Source organism: Thamnophis sirtalis, unplaced genomic scaffold (genome assembly GCF_051295495.1).
Source record: "Thamnophis sirtalis isolate CommonGarterSnake01/CBP01778 unplaced genomic scaffold, rThaSir2_p1.2 scaffold_11, whole genome shotgun sequence".
NCBI classification, from domain to species: domain Eukaryota; kingdom Metazoa; phylum Chordata; class Lepidosauria; order Squamata; family Natricidae; genus Thamnophis; species Thamnophis sirtalis.
In genome coordinates this window covers 57,125,653-57,144,475 of record NW_028261391.1, presented here as the reverse complement: position 1 = coordinate 57,144,475, position 18,823 = coordinate 57,125,653, and the positions used below count along the sequence as shown (strand labels likewise).

The 18,823-nt window shown below is 32.6% G+C and overlaps 1 protein-coding gene across 1 annotated transcript in view; it reads right to left on the bottom strand.

Moving 5' to 3' along the window:
• ATRNL1 (attractin like 1) overlaps window positions 1-18,823 on the bottom strand; it is a 507,336-nt gene that overhangs the window by 278,584 nt on the left and 209,929 nt on the right. Inside the window, exon 25 of the mRNA XM_087725861.1 lies at window positions 13,943-14,004. Within this exon, the coding sequence (XP_087581987.1) occupies window positions 13,943-14,004 (62 nt within the window). The remainder of the gene's footprint in view (window positions 1-13,942; window positions 14,005-18,823) is intronic.

Below are 18,823 nucleotides of genomic sequence, written 5' to 3'. Positions count from 1 at the left end.
ATTTCTCTTTGATATTTGTAAGATTGCTATTCAAAGTATCATTCTCAAAACATGCACAAATGACTGTTAGAAATGTTTGTACCTCATGAATATTTGATTAAAAATAATAAAAATTTTGTACAGTTAAAAGAAAACATCAGACAGAGAGAAAATAACTCCATAAACAGAACTGGTCACTTTGCATTTACAATCATCAGTTTCCATGAAGTTTGAAAACTACAGTGAAGTGCTCATCTCACACATAAAATATGGGGACTAATTTGAGACTTGTTGCATTTGGCGCAAAATAGTTTCAGCCTACTGATAAAATATTGACTAGAACCATTTTTAATTTTTAACAGCTTTAGAAATAACACTTGTTGCATACTAATCAGCATCCATTCATTATTTAAGCTGCTTGATTTCCAAGGATGGGCTTATTAATTTAATGTTAATGTTCTTTTTTTATATTATATTGCCATTTTCCAAACAAATGAATAATATTAATGTTATTTACAGTATAGTTAAACTCCTCCCCCCCAACCCGCTTCTAAATGACTGTTTCTGCTGCAGTTAAATTTAAGAGTACAAGATCTGAACTACAAAATCTGCACAACTGCTAAATTAATGAAAAGGGAACTAGCTTCAGTTCAGTGACAATAAACATGAACATTCCTAGCATATATCAGACACAGGATATGTCTAATTTCATATTGGTTCTAATTTCATATTGAAATTGGATCCAAAAGATAGTGCTCTGGCTGATGTCATATAACAACAAAATTAATTCTATTTTTTTCTTTATTTGTTCATTCTTTTTTTGTGATGTTTACTTATTAGGATGATGGATTTAGATGAATTCCAGAATACTCATGGAGTTTCTCATTAGATATATGTACTGTATGTATGTGTGCATGCATGTACAGTATCTATATCTATATCTATATCTATATCTATATCTATATCTATATCTATATCTATATCTATATCTATATCTATATCTATATCTATATCTATATCTATATCTATATCTATATCTATATCTATATCTATATCTGTCTGTCTATCCTATCTATCTATCTATCTATCTATCTATCTATCTATCTATCTATCTATCTATCTATCTATCTCTATATATCTATATATCTATATATCTCTATCTCTGTTCATATCCATATCCATATAGATAGATTTGACTAACGCTGGATCAAGGATTGAATTTAGCTGGAAATCCATACAAGCAGGCAAACCTGCCTCCTCAGCATAATCATACCTACTGTAATTCCCTAAGGAGAGAAATATTCTACTTGCATATGGAGACAGATCTATTTTAAGACTCTCCTTGGTCCATGCTGCATCTAAAAGCAAGGGTGGAAGTATTGCAAAATCAAGTCCTGGAAGAACTCTACAACTTCTTCAAGTTTGTTCCAGAAAATTTTACCTGTTAACCCAATAGAACAGATGTCAAACTCATGTCATCACAGCGGTATCATGTGAGGTATAGGGACTTTTCCCCCTTAGCTAAACTGGGCATGGGCATGGCCAGCGCGTGACACATCCGACCCATGAGCCGGGAGTTTGACAACCCTGTAATAGAAGCTTGCTTTCTATCTAGAATCAACTAGGCCAGTGTTTCTCAACCTGGGCGACCTTAAGTCCGTTGGACTTCAACTCCCAGAATCCCGCAGCCAGCACAACTGGCTGGGGGATTCTGGGAGTTGAAGTCCATAGGACTTAAGGTCGCCCAGGTTGAGAAACACTGAACTAGGCCATTCAATCTAGTAAGTCAGGACATAATGATCGTTCCTATTCTTTTTCCTAATATGAAGTGTCAAAATGTTTATTTAACACCAAGCTGCTGCCTGGCAAAACCCACTCATCCCATTCTGAACTGTTTGCTACCCCCCTCACAGATTTCCTTAGAATGTGACTGTGACTGTAAATATATATCAGCAATCTCTGCGAGGTGGCGCAGTGGTTAAATGCAGCACTGCAGGCTACTTCAGCTGATTGCAGTTCTGCAGTTCGGCTGTTCAAATCTCACCGGCTCAGGGTTGACTCAGCCTTCCATCCTTCCGAGGTGGGTAAAATGAGGACCCGGATTGTTGTTGGGGGCAATATGCTGACTCTGTAAACCGCTTAGAGAGGGCTGAAAGCCCTATGAAGCGGTATATAAGTCTAACTGCTATTGCTAATCTCATTCTGGAACTGCATCTACATATTCAGACCTAGAGTGGTCCACTTGCTATTTGTACTTTGATTTGATTTGATTGATTTGATTTTATTGTATTTCTATGCCGCCCTATTCCCAGAGGGACTCAGGGCGGCTCACAAACCAAGTAAGGGAGGGGATACAAACAGGGAAAAAGACAACAGACAAACAACAACAACAATTTAAAAACAGTCAACAGCCACACAATTCGAGCGAGGACGGGAACTCATCAGCCCCAGGCCTGTCGGAACAGCCAGGTTTTAAGGGCTTTGCGGAAAGCCTGAAGGGTGGTGAGGGTCCGAATCTCCACGGGGAGCTCGTTCCAGAGGGCCAGAGCAGCCACAGAGAAGGCCCTCCTCCGGGTGGTAGCCAATCGGCATTGGCCGGTAGATGGAATTCGGAGGAGGCCTAGGCTGTGGGATCTAATTGGTCTGTTGGAGGTAATTGACAGCACTTTGCCACATTATACATCCAGAAACTCCATTTATGCCATTTTTATAGCATTTTAATTCCTATGAAAACTATTCCATTTAGATATTGAACCTCTGCATTACATAGTTTACAACACTTTGTGCAGCGCTTCGAACATGAAGAACTTGCTTTTTTTCCAGAGAAAGCAACCAACTTAATTCTTAATATATTTAAGCTTAGTGAATTTTCCTATTAGCAATTACGCTAAAATAAAAAGGCACTGAGATATTGTGGGATTGTGAATAAGGAACATCTGGTTACTCTCCTTCCTTTTTACCCTTGCTTTTAGTTCCCTTTCTTTTATTAATGTTTATTTTCTAAGGTTAGCCAAGGACTTTAAAATGGAACTGCTTCGGTGCCCTCCATTTCAAATTCTATTCTTAAACTGCATTGCATACCATGCTGTCTGAAGCCAGTAGCTCCTAATCATTCTTCACCCTGTTGTCAGTACTTTATCACCCTTGCACTATCTGACAACAAAGGCTACTGCACAGCTGAGAATTTTCAGGCCCATGAAACTTGCCCACTGTGCATGATTAATTGGTAGCTCTGTGCTCTAAGAAGCCATATAACCATGGCTAACCCAATGCCTCCCCTTTCTGCAACTCCCATGTTACTTTCACATATTAGATACAAAAGTTAACTGTGTCTGCAAAACAAACAGGGTTTTTTAATTCACAAATGCAGATCTCCTTTTATATTCCAAACCTGACATTATCTCTTGTGCAAAATTCATAATGAATGTGAGCGTATATTTATATTTGAAATCAAGTAGTTACTAATGTCAACATCATTTTTATTTGGAGACACATTCAGGGAATATAATGAAGTATTGCACCTTGTGGAAAGTGAATAATCAAACATGTTATTTTCCTTATCAATAACTACTGCATGTTTATGGACCAATTTGCAAATAATAAATGCAATCCCATGGTACGCTTTTTCAGCTTCATTTAAAAGCCTAAAATACAGGTATTGTAAAGCTGGATATCACTTGCAATTGAGCACTTACAGCTTCAAACTTATATAATTCCACATTGTGTGGAATAGAAAAAAACTAATCTGACAATTCATTTTTTCATTTCTATTCAAGCACTATTTTTTTATCTATTTAGAAAATTTATATAGCTGCTTATTCACTCTCAGAAATGTTGTTCTATTCTATATTGAATCTACTTAAATCTTTTTAAAAATATATATTTGTCTAATATATGCATTTTTATACACAGCATACATAATTTGATGTCAGTATGTATTTTTAGGGCTACAAACTGCATTAAAAATAAAATACGTGGATAAAATTATAAATACTGCACTGTATTTCACTAATCATTTGGGAATCATATATTACACAAACTTGCAGTAAAAAAGTAGAAAGTTCAATGATACAACATTCAAGATTATAATCATTCAAGAAATAAAAAATTATATTGAATATCTAGCTATAAAATATGTGAGACAAAATTATAAAACATAATTATAGCTGTTATTCTACATGTTATTATACTCATTAGATCTGATATTAAATTAATATGGTATATTTTATATTTCATTTTAGAAAACAATTGGAAATTCATTTATCATTCAAGATGATAAAATTCATTTATCATTGTTTTTGTATTTCCATATCAATATTCAGATTTTGTTGTCCCTTATCCTATTTTGATCAATATAAAATTTAAATTAAATTTAATGTTTCTATATTAGGGTGAATAATACATCTTAAATGTTACAGTTAATTAGTACTTGCAGTCACATTTTATATTCACTGCATATTTCTAATGAGATAACAAATTATGTCCAATTAAATTTTATTATATTTTTTCTCCCCAACATCTCAGCAAAAGATCACTATGCTACCACATCAGATCTCACTTAGATTGTTGTTTTAGGGTGAGGAGGGGGTTACTCATTTTTGCTTTATTTTTTATTACTGACATTGTTCTGTTTTAAACTAGAATTGTAACCAAAATAAATATGATACATCTAAAGAAAATTGTTATTATGAAATGATTAGAAATATTTAAAAGCTAATATGTAGTTTTAATACTCAGATGAAATTCTCAAGTAATATAATTCATATTCATTATAAACTCATGAACAGAATTTTCATTAAAGACATATATCTATCGTTTATTTCTATGAATAGCACCATTAACTTTTATCACTAGGAATTCTATTTTATATTAAGATTGTTTGATGAAAGTGTGCTTGAAGTTGACAAGAAAAATCAACCACTATTCAAATATAGAACTTATTCCAACTATAAGAAACTTTCTATAGGGAACTATAGGATCACTTTATTGCAGGACAGGGCAGGACACCAAATCTGATGTACACAAATTAAACATCACTAAGTTGGCAGTTAGATATAATTAATTTTCATTATAGAAACAGAACATTTCTGGATTCCTAAAAATCATTTACAAGTAATATGTGTGGAATTATCTATAGTTTCCCCAATTTATTTCTTCCAAAAAGAATAGAGAGTAGCATTTGTTTCTAGGCTAGTAGGTATCCTTCTTGAGAAAGATAATTGCAGTTGAAAGACAGGAAACACTTGGAGCTTTGGCCCTGGGTACATAGACGAAGTAGAATATTTTTGTAATAAGTTCAATACATGGTTTTTTTGTTTTTTTGTTATTTCTATGGCTTCCAATTTGCAAAATCTGACTTAGGGCAATATATCCAAAAATGGCTATTTGTGTTTTACAAATATTAAAACAATACAAAACAAACAGCAAAAGACAAAAGAACAACAATTGCAAAGAAAACAAATCTGAAAGGGAGCACAAAGGAAGAAGAAGACATCAACTACTCACTCTTGAATTGAATTATTTAGCTCTTTTAATAAGGAAATAATGAAAAATATTTCATCTTTGCTTACTATTTTATTATCTTACTCTACTGCTGACAATCAATGGCTCTCTGTAATTTAGAATAAAATTTAATGACAAAATTAAAAAACAATTGAAATTAACAATAAAGGTATGTTTTAAAAGAAAGAATAGTGTAACAAATTCCAAAGAATTTGCCTACAGAGTTATACACAGCAAAGTTAAAGCTAAGTGACTGTAAGACAAACAATGTATTAGTAGCCTAGACAAAAGTAAGAACCTATACCATAAATTTAACTAGCTCCTGACTCTGCATAAATTATTATAATTATGAAGCAAAATTCATTTTCAATTTGGACATTTGATCCAAGTTGCTTTGACAGTTCAAACTGATAGAACTTCAGGAAGGCTTATAGAGCTGGTTTGAATAATATCTCATAAAGTCCCATATGACTTGGTGCCTAAGTAGTTCTAGAATCACATATTCCAACAGATATCATCCTGACCAATGTGATTATCTGGGGAAAAGTAACTAGAAATAATCTATTTCTAGGAACTGGGGATGAGATTGAAGTTAGGAATTCAAATAGTCTCCTATTGAAAATCAACTTGCCTCTCCTGATATTATTCAGAAAATCACTCAAATATGAATTCTTGTGCAGGATGTTTACAAATTGAAATGACTCCATGTGTGTTGATTTTTTTTTGAATGATAGTACTAATCAGGTAGTGATATTTTTCAATTAATTTATTTTATTAAGTGTATTACTCTTACTAAATTGAATTATCTATCTATCTATCTATCTATCTATCTATCTATCTATCTATCTATATATATATATATATATATATATATATGTTGTATTTGTGCATATATATATAATCGGCTTTCACCATATTTATTCATTGCTGAGTGAAATATTATAACGTATCAATGAAATAACTAAGTAAATTTGAAATTTTCTTTTTGACTTGCAAAGTAACTTTGACTTTGAACCAAAGTCACTTTGACTTTGAATCACTTTTGAGTCATTTGAATTATTTTCAAATCACCAATTCTTTATACTACCATACTAAAAAGAGTATTTCTACTCTTCTTCCCAAAATGTTCAGGGCAGATGATGTTACCAATAATGTAAAGGATGAAGGAAATGCAATAACACACACAAAATACTTACATTGGTGCAGAGCAGTAGAATCCAACATGGAGTGTTCCAGCCTTAATTTAATCCAACTATCAGGGCATAAAACTATAATTACAACACCACCTTGTCATCTTCTTCTTTCTTTTTCTCTACTGTGCCTAGCATTATTGACTTCTCAATGGAGGGAGGTAAAAAAGTAAAGGAGTCTCTATGGATTTCTAAGGTCATGTGGTCAGCATGCCTATATGCCCAGACACATGGAGTGGTTTTATCTTTCCACTGAAGTGGTATCTATTTATATACTTGCATTTGCATGCTTTTGAACTGCTAGGTAGCTGGGGCGAAGACAGAAGCATGGCACTCAGATCTTGAACCTTTGATGCCTGCTTTTCAGACGATAAGCCCAGCATCTTCACTGGCAAGCTACTGTGCTGCTTCTCAACAGAAGTAGATCTCTCCATGAAATATCCAAAGTATGATCATTTGAACCTGGATCATTTGCATTTTATATGGGTATTCTGGATTTATTTGTTTATGATCTGTTTTTTCGTTTTCTTGGTTTTCCATGGTATTCTCGGGAGTATTTCTCCAAGTCCAGTTCATAAGTGCCAATATTCTTTTTATCCTATTTCTATAAAAGAAATGTTGCTACCACAGAGAAAAGTGCTTTCTGCCTAATTCTGATTTTTTATAATACACCTGGGAGGGTACCTGAATTCTCTCTCCCCCCAAAGTCTTTATTGCTACTCTACCAAATGCTAACATATTTCTTGACTTCTGGTTTCTTTATTGTTGATAGTTTATCCAAAAAATAGAAATTATTAACCATTTCATTTTCTTTGTAACTTCATTGTAATTATCTATTGTTCATTGTAAATTCTAAATCTAGCAGCATGTGTTATTATTAATATGGTCTTGTTTAATCTTACTGCCATGCTATTTACCTTTCATTAATAGAGATTCCAAAACATTTTTTCTTTCAGCTATCAGAGTAATGTTATCAAAACAACACAGGTTATTAGTATTTTAATTTTAAGCCTAGAGCTTTAATAGTACAACAGAGCAGGCCTCTGTTATAGCAAAGTATTCAGCCTTATTTTATAGTGAACACTATCTGAATATATTTTAAGTATCATTATCCATGACTGAAAATATTAGGGTATCCAAAACACCTAGCATAATTAGAGGTTGTGATAATACTTAGAATTGCCTTATTGGTAAGATGGCAGCATATAAACTTAATAAATACATTAAAAAAAAATAGTTTTACCGTATGGGGTTTTGAAGGGAAAGGGGTTATCTTGGGAAGAAAGGAAGGAAGGAAGGAAGGAAGGAAGGAAGGAAGGAAGGAAGGAAGGAAGGAAGGAAGGAAGGAAGGAAGGATGGATGGATTATAATGAACATTGATGTTTGAATATATTTGAAACTACAAATACCTCATTTCTCAGTCAGCTAAAAAGTAAAAAGCTAAAAAGCTAATTAAGAGCCATTGGATCAGTTCTTGTTTCCTGGTGACAGGTGTTTATCATCTTGATTCTTAGTATTATTGTATATTTCTTCCAAGGATAGTTCTATAATTTCCTAGATCTTGACATATTCACTGTCTTTCCCTGTCTTCTATATGCTTTAAATCAGTGGTTCTCAACCTGTGGGTCGGGAACCCTTTGGTCGCCTAAGACCATCAGAAAACACATATTTTCGATGGTCTTAGGAACCGAGACACCAATTTTATGGTTGGGGGTCGCCACAACATGAGGCATTGGGAAGGTTGAGAACCACTGCCTTAAATGGACAATATTCTCAAAAACTATGTGTTGGTCTAAATACTGTATATATTGATGCTTAATCCTAAGTGAGGTCAATTAGATTCCTTCCTAATTACATATAGTAAAATAATTAGCAAATCTCGTTGCATATAATGTAGTAAAGTATAACATTTGATTATATAATCATTCTCATATCATCTATTTCTTTTTAAAAGAAAAAGCTTTATGCTTATAATGATTTTTTTTAAAGGAACACAATCTAGACTAAACAAAACATCTGATCTATTATCCCAAAGATACTTTTTCAAGAGGCACCTGGACTTTCTGGTTTTCTTTTAAGATGTTTTGCTTCTCAACCAAGAAGCTTCTTTGGAATAAGTTGGTTTTTCTTTTCTTCAAAGAAAAACTAGAAAGTCCAGTTGCCCCTTGAAAAATCATCTTTGGGATAATCATTACCTGGATCACTGAGAATCTCCGTAGATATCTGACCAATTAAGTAAAATTCTGTTACTCATAGAAAGACATTTTTGTTTCATTTAAAGTTATGCATCTATTCAGAAGGAAACATAATACTAACCTTATGGCTGAAAAATTATATTTCTTATAGGAAGGGAATTTGCTTAGCAATGTAACATGTGAATGGATGCACGAGTGTCATTGCATTATATGCAACTATTTCAGAATAAGAGTTGCAAACTTTTTCACATGGTACTTTTTGCATCTCTCAGTACATAGTGCATAACAAGAATATAAGAAATGATGTTTATGGATTTATATGACTAAATATTCCAGAATTTTCTTTTTTTATATTAACAATTTTTAAGTTAAAGAACTAAGCTCATATTAGGATCTGAGGCATGTCGAAGGTTGGAAATGAACATGAGAAGGAACTAGGGCAGAAAGGAATTAAATTGGCTAAGTAAGCTATAACCTGTCTTAAACATACTTTGAAAATGGACAGAAATATTAAGAACTAATATTACAGAATGATAGGGGTTTCAAGGGTGAAACTTTTAGAAGATTATGAAAAAAAAAATAAAGATGTATCTCTTACCTGACATTATAGAATTTGAAGGCATGGAAGACAACAAAATTGAGATTACCAAAATACAAAAGACAAACGAGAAAAGGATCTGGACATGGAACAGCAGTTACAAGAAATTCTGGATGATGCCTCTTTAAGGTATTGGAAAAGTAGGCTGGTGAAAGCTTTAAAGGCAAGTTTGAATTGAAAAAGACTGAAGAAAGATTAAATCTGTGATGCTACTGGAATGAGTTAAAGGTCAAGATTGTGAAGAGCAAAAAGAAAGAATATAAAGTGGACAATTTGATCAGGGGTAAACTATTTGTTTGATACATCTAATGGACTTTTTTTGATGAACCAGAACGGAAAAGATGATAATTTGAGTATTTTGCTTAGATAAAAGTTAGACTATGGAAAGAATATTTTTATTTGTAATTGTAAAAAAGGGTAAAAAGGTACTAAATTAGTTTATGCTCAGTGTAGTGACTGTTGAAAGCCAGTTCTTTATTATTGTCTTTGTTTCTTTTTTATTTTCTCTTCTTTTTTTTTTCCTTTTTCCCCTGTGTCTTCTGAACTTTAAGTTTACTTTTTTGTACTTTCAGGGATATTAATTTTTACTATATTTACTGAAATGTTAATTTAAAAAATTTTAAAAAGAAAAAAGGCACACAGATTTCCCAGCTGCAAGTTATTTTTATTTTTCAAGAGTAAGAAATACAATTACTTATTCAATATTCAAATTTCTTCAATTTATATAGTTTTAAAAGTTTAAAAATTATTCAACCCTTTATTTAATATAGTACTTATTATTGCTTTATTTTTACTAATGTATATTAAATAAGTAACTAAATAAATTAGTTAGTTAGTTAGTTAGTTAGTTAGTTAGTTAGTTAGTTAGTTAGTTAGTTAACCATCTATTCATTTGGTTTTTGTTGGGGATTTTTTAGATTGATTGGTTGTCCAACTGTGTATGCTGATCTAAACAGCATACATGAATAAAATCCAAAGTACAATAATATCCAAATTACAATGTAAGTCAATAATATTGATAAAACTAGCAAACAAAATGAAATACCAATCATATAAAATTGGACCTATCAATACACATGCAATCTCCCAGTCATTCATGCAATCTCTAGAGCCGAGGTGGCGCAGTGGTTAGGGTGCAGTACTGCAGGCCACTTCAGCTGACTGTTATCTGCAGTTCAGCGGTTCAAATCTCACCGGCTCAAGGTTGACTCAGCCTTCCATCCTTCCGAGGTGGGTAAAATGAGGACCCGGATTGTTGTTGGGGGCAATATGCTGACTCTGTAAACCGCTTAGAGAGGGCTGAAAACCCTATGAAGCGGTATATAAGTCTAACTGCTAACTGCTATCTATCATTCATGCCCAATGCAAAGACATTTTTAAAACTTTCTGACTGGCAGAGGAGAAAGGTTTTGAAGGGTAGACACTGCCATAGAGTTAATATATCTTCTAGTCCAACCAGATGACATTTCTTTAGAAAGAAAACTCCAGCATGCTACCTTGTTAAAATATGTGGCTGGAAGAGTAACTGTAGACAGGTGATGCAATGTAGGAAATATACCTGGAAGCCTAGTCATACCACTGCATTCTTAACCAATCACAGCTTCCATGTTCAAGGGTAACCTCTCTCATGTATTTTAATAGTTGAACCAGATGTGTCTAAATCATAAGTGACTACAAGAACAGCTCTCAATTCAGGAATAAATGTAACTGGCACATAAGCTAGAATAATGCCAAGCCCTTTCTGGCCAATACTTCTCTAGCAGGAGTTGAGCATTCATGATGATTCCCAAACTGCTCTAGCAAATTCTACCCTCACCAAATTCTGAATATGAGAGTGCCATATGTTCCAGAAGCAGAGGATCTCTCAATTCCTGGATATGAGGGTCCCAAATACCCAGCACTTATCCATTTATATATCCATTCAAATATCTATTTAATTAGGATTGAGTCAAAGTCTGTTCATATTCATGTTTGCCCCCATAACTGACAAAGATGGAGCAGAATATTCCTTCTTACACCCAGCTAGGTTTGTGCCCAAGGTGGAACTAGAACTCCCAATTTCCGGATTTTTAGCCTGATGCCTTAACCAACACACCGAAGTAGCTTTCTTTAATGTAACTTTTTTTTAGATCTTCAGAAGTCCTCAATAACTGATATTTTGAAAATGTACAAGAAAAAGCAACTTTGGATTATGGATCCTACATTGGTACTATGCATTAATATAGATATCCAATATGTAGAACAATTGTAAGTGATCTAATAGTGCACAAATACAGTTATAAAAATAAATAGATTTTTAAAAAACCATACCAAGATACCAGGAAGTGAGTTAGCACTTATACTGTACATACTATATATATATACATACTATTATATAAATATAAATATAAATATGCATAGTCAAGGATGTGTATATTTGATTAAGATGATAAACTCAAATCTACCCAAATTAAACCGTTACAGTCTCATTATTGAAAGTTATGGACTTATTCTATCATGCTCATCCAGTGTGAGTTGGTAAGTCAATATTTTTATAAGGCATCTTGTCCCTTACAAGACACTGGTTCTCAGATCGAGTAAGAATTGGAGATATGTTAATTTAAATTACCATGTTCGTTGTACTATTGAATGAACTAGAGCAGGGGTGTCAAATCGGCGGCCCATGGGCCAGATGCGTCACATGCAGATCACACCCACCCCAGATCCGCAAAGGGGGAAAAGTCACAAAACATCACGTGACAGCAACATGATGCCACAAGTTTGACACTCATGAACTAGGGGAAAGGAAGAAGGAGTCACAGGTAATCCATTTTCTAGGACAGTTTCTATGTAGAATAAAGTGTATGTGTGTGTGTATAAGTGGAGATATAATAAACTCCACATAGTAACGTAAGTGACAATGTGATTTCTAAAATGATATAATATCAAGAAAAAAATCTATTGTCTACCTATAAACAATCTAACCTATAAATCTATAAAGAAACAATACATTTTATTGTTTTGACTGTAGCAGATCTATACAGTCAAACAAAAATTCTAAGGTTTAATGTTGAGCTCATAGCATTTTCTTTATATGTACACACTCAAGGAACACAAAATTAAAAACAAAGCCAAAAAAATTAAAATTGTTTAATTAAAATATAAAATAAAATTTAAAGCAAGTTGTAGTTTCCTGTAGCATTATCCAAATTCCACTAGTGAAATAGGCTTCTATTTTGATATGTATCTTTGGCATTCTTAATTAATTCTACCTAATCCCTGAATGAAATGACATAGGAGTAAACTGCAGAGGGTGCTGGTGTGTATCACTCAGACCTATGTAGAACATAAATGGAAGGACCTGACAAAACATCAAATAAGGTAATGAAACAAACTGCAGATAAGAAAGATAACTTTCCTGTTATGGTTCTGCAATATATGCCCCTAAACAGCAGACAAGTAATAAACTTGTGAATTTAACACCATCTGCTTTTAAGAAAGAAAGAAAGAAAAAGAAGAAAGTCCCCTAGTTAACATAGATTCAAGGTGTTATTTAACATATTATTGGAACTGTCCAGTTTTAAGTCGAGTTCAGATTTCAAACCATCAGCAATATTAACAAAGAAGGTTGAGCTTCCAACTTTAATATTTCAGTTGATTTACTGGAATTTTTCAGAATAAATGCAAAAATAACAGAGTGTATATTTATCCCCAAAACAATAAAGGACATTAAACTATTCATAGAACTGCTGTGGACTGTGTTTCCCAGTCTTACATGCAATTTTTCATTCTCAAGCTTCATCATGATTAATGTTGTGCTAGAACCAATTTTAACAATGGTTTCACTAAAATAATACATTATTTGCTATCTTTCTATAAAATTATAGCCTGGTTGGCCATGCACACTATACCATAATATGATTAATCTGCTATATGGAAACAGCCCTTGTAGTTTGTTAACAAGTTAATGTATTGAACAGTTGTGATTTGTTCATCAAACACAGTTGAACCAAGGTACTATGTTGAATGCCTCTAGTCTACAAATTGAGCCACAGGGTATCTTCCCTAATAATTTTGTAGAGTGGAAAGAGGCTTAACCTCTCATGCTGCAAATATTATAAGCTGCAGACCCCCCAGACCATCCAGAAATAAAAGCCTACTGAAAAAATTAATAAAAGCTTTAAAAAAATTAGAAGCATACCATGCTATACAATTTTAACCTTAAGTATGGGAAAAAATATTCAGTATGCAAATATTACTGTTTGCCAGATAAATAGCTAACATGAAATATTAACTATAATCTTTACATAAGTGCATAAGATATGTATATTACATACTGTAGAATAATTATAAGAGTACAATGATTGTGATAACATATTTCTCTGTTATCACAAAGTGTCTCAGCATTGAAAAGAGCAACCAGGGTATATAACATTGAAAGACTGACATGATGTGATTTAGCAGATTATATTATAAATGATTAAAAATAGAAACACTACCTGAAGAAAGTAACAAAAAATTGCACCAGGTCCATGATGGTGTTGTGCTGTGAAAATGCAATCTGAAAAGATAGAGAAAGAAATGTGAAATAATGTTACGGGCCATTTCCACTAAGAACGTTATAAACAGAAATATTCCGTGTAACCTATAAATGATACAAATCCTCTTATAAAATCAAACTATTTTACTTAGTATTCATTAGCTTGAAACATATGTAGTATATAACAACATTTTAAATTAGATACTCAGCCTAATCATCTGCTTTGTTTCAAAGTCTGAAACCCTAGATTAACAGGTGGATACATTTAGAAATATGAAGATAGTAATGATTTTTGAACAGAGGGCATCAAATTACTGAAGTATCAGAAGAGATGACACATTAATGATGTTTACCTCTCCCAAAATGAAACTGTGATACCATTTTTCTAGTTGCTCTCCCAAAGATGATATGTCCAACAGAACTTCATGAATCTGACGATGTGGAAGGTAGCAGATACGGAATTAATCACACCTCTTGAATACAAGGATGAGCTCAGTATTTTCGAGAACAAGAGAACAAAGAACTTTCTGGTTGATCAAATAAAACTGTTAAAAATAGGAGACAATATAGGTAACTCAAGATTGAACTGAGTCTTTGATGCTGTATTGGCTTGTTTTCTCCTTAGTAGTGCCTTGATTAGTGTTTTGTCTTTGGATTGATTGGTTGTCTGTGGGTAATCCCTACTTATCTGGAGGTTGGCTATTGGAGAGAATGTATTCTGGTCTTTTTATGTCCTTCTCAGCTTTTTATTGTCTGTTTTGAATAGTGTGTAAATGTGGTTTATCTCTGTGTCTATTGATGCTGATTGGTAAATGGATATACTATGGTGGTAAGGAAATACATTAAGCAGAAGAATAGCAATAACAACATTCTGAAACATCTTTTTATGCCATCTTGGCTTGCCATCTATCTAAACTGAGGCTTGGATATTCATTAAATCATAGAATAATTAGCTCCACCTTTAGTATTATCTTTCTTTTAAAAAATATGATTTTATTATTGTTGTTTATCAGCATATGCTGTCCCTAATGTCAACCTTGTTTAGGGTTTTATAGAATATATGCAGAATTTTCAGTAATTATACTTCCAAATACCTTGCCCATAAGTATTTTACAAATTGCTTAGGGAAGCATATTTTCCCTTAAATCTGATGGCCTCTTTGGACTTAACAAAAGCTAAGCTCTTGTTATTGAACATTACAGCCATATGCCATAAATACCCACATTGCTTTTTTTCTTGCTATGTCAACATATTTTCTTGCCTGCCCACGTAATATTCAGAAATTAATACAATTTTAAGATGTTGTGTGTGAAATGCTATGTCTTACAGTATGTATTTTAGTATATTATAGTATATATTAGTATATATATAGTTATTTTTTATTCCTATTAGTGGTTTTAGTGAACCAGACAATAAATATATTTCTGTAATTTTAATTTACATGATGAATAGTATATGATGGTAGAAGCTATAAACAATATACTCTTCAACTCTTACTAATAAACTGGAAATAATTTATTTTACATGCAACCTTGAAGTCTACATAAATACTTTCAGAACTTCCATATGGATGGCAACGAACTTGAAATATAAATCAAAGTATGTAAATAAGTAACAAGAAACAAATAAAAGCTAATTAAGTACCCCGTTTAATTGCAACATACGCTGAAAATAAATATATTCTAATAGCATTATTTCTTTTTCAAAGCTGTACATTTCTCTTCAAACAGTGATTGGAGGAAGAAAGTTATGTAGTCTATGGTATCAAAAAAAATCAGAAGACTGATAATGGCTTTTACATCAGTTATCACAAATAACAACATAGAACGATAGATTAACCTGCAATGGGCAGGTTCATAAACCCTTTCCTAATGTAACTTACTACTTTGTAATGTTAATTACTACTAATTACTTAACGCAATGTACAATTTTTGACAAGTAGCCATTCATATCTTTATCTCCATAAACTAATTATTTATTAATACTGTTCATGTTGGTGTTTATCAGTACTTTCTGAAGTAGCAAAATAGATCGTTTATTTGACCACTTGGATTCTTTCCTCCATACTATTCTTATATTTCATTATATATAATATTACATATATTTATTGTATGTATGTATGTATGTATGTATGATCACAACCATGAGATACTTAACAATGTAGTCAAGAAATTTTCACCGCAAAAATAAAAAGGAACCTTTGGTATTAAAGTGAAAAACCCTTTATCTAAGACTTTGACAATTTTTTTGCCACCCTACATATACTATTTTGGACTACATTATCTTCTAACATAGCATTTAGGATAACTACTAACTTTCTCAAAGTACTAATTTTCTTATATAAAATGAAAATAAAAATATAAGCAATTTCCAGCTGATTCTTGTTATAGTGACACTAATAAAGAATCAATTGTGAGGCACCAACATTCTGCATAATGATAATTTTAACTGTACCTTGGTACACAGTTATTCTCACCCCAAACTATTCAAATCAGCAGTTCTTTGTTGTCCTACCAATTACAAAGATTTGCTATATATTTTTAAACAAAATAGTTAATCAGCAGCACTAATGATGTGACTACATTTGGGTAATGAAATGTCTGCAAGAAAACAACCAAGCTAACAGCACCAAGAACACCTCAAAATAGTTGGTGACTATCCATTAACATTGCATATGTATTCTTTGTATCATGTATATTTCTGTGCATTGAAGAGATGCACAGATTCTAAATGCAGTGTACCTCCTAGCTTCCTTCAACATTTATTGCATTGAGTGGAGTGGTGAAAAAGCATAGTTTGGCATCTGCCAAATGTTGTTTCTATCGTGGGGATTTCTATTCCAATAAAAAGCATTGGAAGAATATCTGAATGACAGTGAAGAAGATGCACTGAAGCTACTATAATATGAAGGCTTACTGAGTATTGGAAAGATCAAAGTGGTCAAACGACTCTACAAGAAAAGGCAAATGAAAAATGAGGGTACATAGGCTGAAAAAGGAATGAGGAAGATGAAAAAAAAATTACAAAGATGGCAACAATATATCAGATATAATATAACTTTTGTTCCATAAAAAATATACGAATGTAAAGAGACTAGGAACAGACCTTGATTTAAGAAAAATTTTAATATAGAGAGACAATTGCTGTTCAATCATGTCCAATTCTCAGAAACTCCTTGGATTAACCTTTGATGGTTTCTTGCCAAGATTTCCAAATTGGTTTGGCATTGCCTCCTTCTTAGGGCTGTGAGATGATAACTGATCTAAGGTCACCAGCTGGCTTTGTTCCTAATGCAGAACTAGAACTCATGGTCTCCATTTTCCAGCCTTTTGCCTTAAATACTACTGGTGTGTGTGTGTGTGTATGTATGTATGTATGTATGTATGTATGTATATGTGTGTGTGTGTGTTTTATTTGTGCTGATAAATAAATAAAGGGAAACTAGTATAGATCTATTTCAAGCTATTTAGCTCTCATCAGCTAGCTATATATGTGTGTGTGTGTGTGTGTGTGTGTGTGTGTGTGTGTATTTGTGCTGATATATATATATATATATATATATATATATATATATATATATATATATATATATGCACATGCACATGCACATGCACATGCACATGGACATGCACCTACACACATGTAATATATGTGGTGAAGGATTATAAAAATATAACAATATAATATAACAAGACCAAAGAATAATAAAAAGAAATAAGAATACAATTTAAAGATAAGTGGAGTTAGCAACATCGGAAAGAAACAAATAAAGAAACAAAAGCAACACTACCAATTGGCTGGATTTACAAATTTAACAATCCTAATTATAGTTTCATGGCTATGGTGATGGTATCTTACAACTTGATCACTTGATTTAGACTATTCTTAGTGAGATACCTCTGAAAAGACTGAGTTTCATAGCTACAGAATATGAACCTCACCAATACAGAATTCTACGCCATGTGTCACAATCACTGAACTGTCATACTTAATTAAAAGTACAAGTTGTTATATACTTTTCAAGCCCTAAGTAGGCCCACTCAGGAACAGTCTTGTCAAAACTGAATCTGGAGTTCAAATTAGAGGTACTGCAGGCTCCAGCCCTCAATGCATTTTATAACACATTTTGCAATGCTGTAAAATGAAGGGATTATAGGTGCCATTATAGATCGGGTTTGTGCATGTTTTTATACTATTTTAATATTTGTTTTGATTTGTGCTGTCCTGAATCCCAGAGATCTTTAAAACCAATAGACTTAAATATTTTGCAAATATTGCAAAATGAACAGACAGGTATCATTAATAGACCCAGTATCAACGAGCTCACTTAAAATATATTTCTTGACCTTGACTACTTCTATTTATAAATATAAAATATATGTTGCCTGAAACTATATAAATGATTATCTAATATTAATGTGTAACCATTGGCAGAAGTAATATAATGATTTTATAGAAATATAATAAAAATAAATGGACCTTATTGTCTAGATAATGAATCTTAATGTTAAATAGTGCAAAGAATGAAGAGATTTATTCCAAAATTCAATAATTTGTGTAAAAATGTATTATTGGAGAAACTATACTCTGGGGGGAGAGGGGAGATGGAAAAATTATTTATTTGTTTATTTACTTATTTATTCCCATATGCCACACTAATTTGGAGACTGAGAAATACAGCAAGCCAAAAGTAGACTTAAAAGGATTAGAAATAATACAAAGAACTATAGCATCCAACTTGATCTCCCTATATATTCTCAGATTTTCCATCTCACTCCCACAGGGTCTCCTGAAGACCCCCATAATGAAATACAACAAATACATTTCAGATAATTTTCAG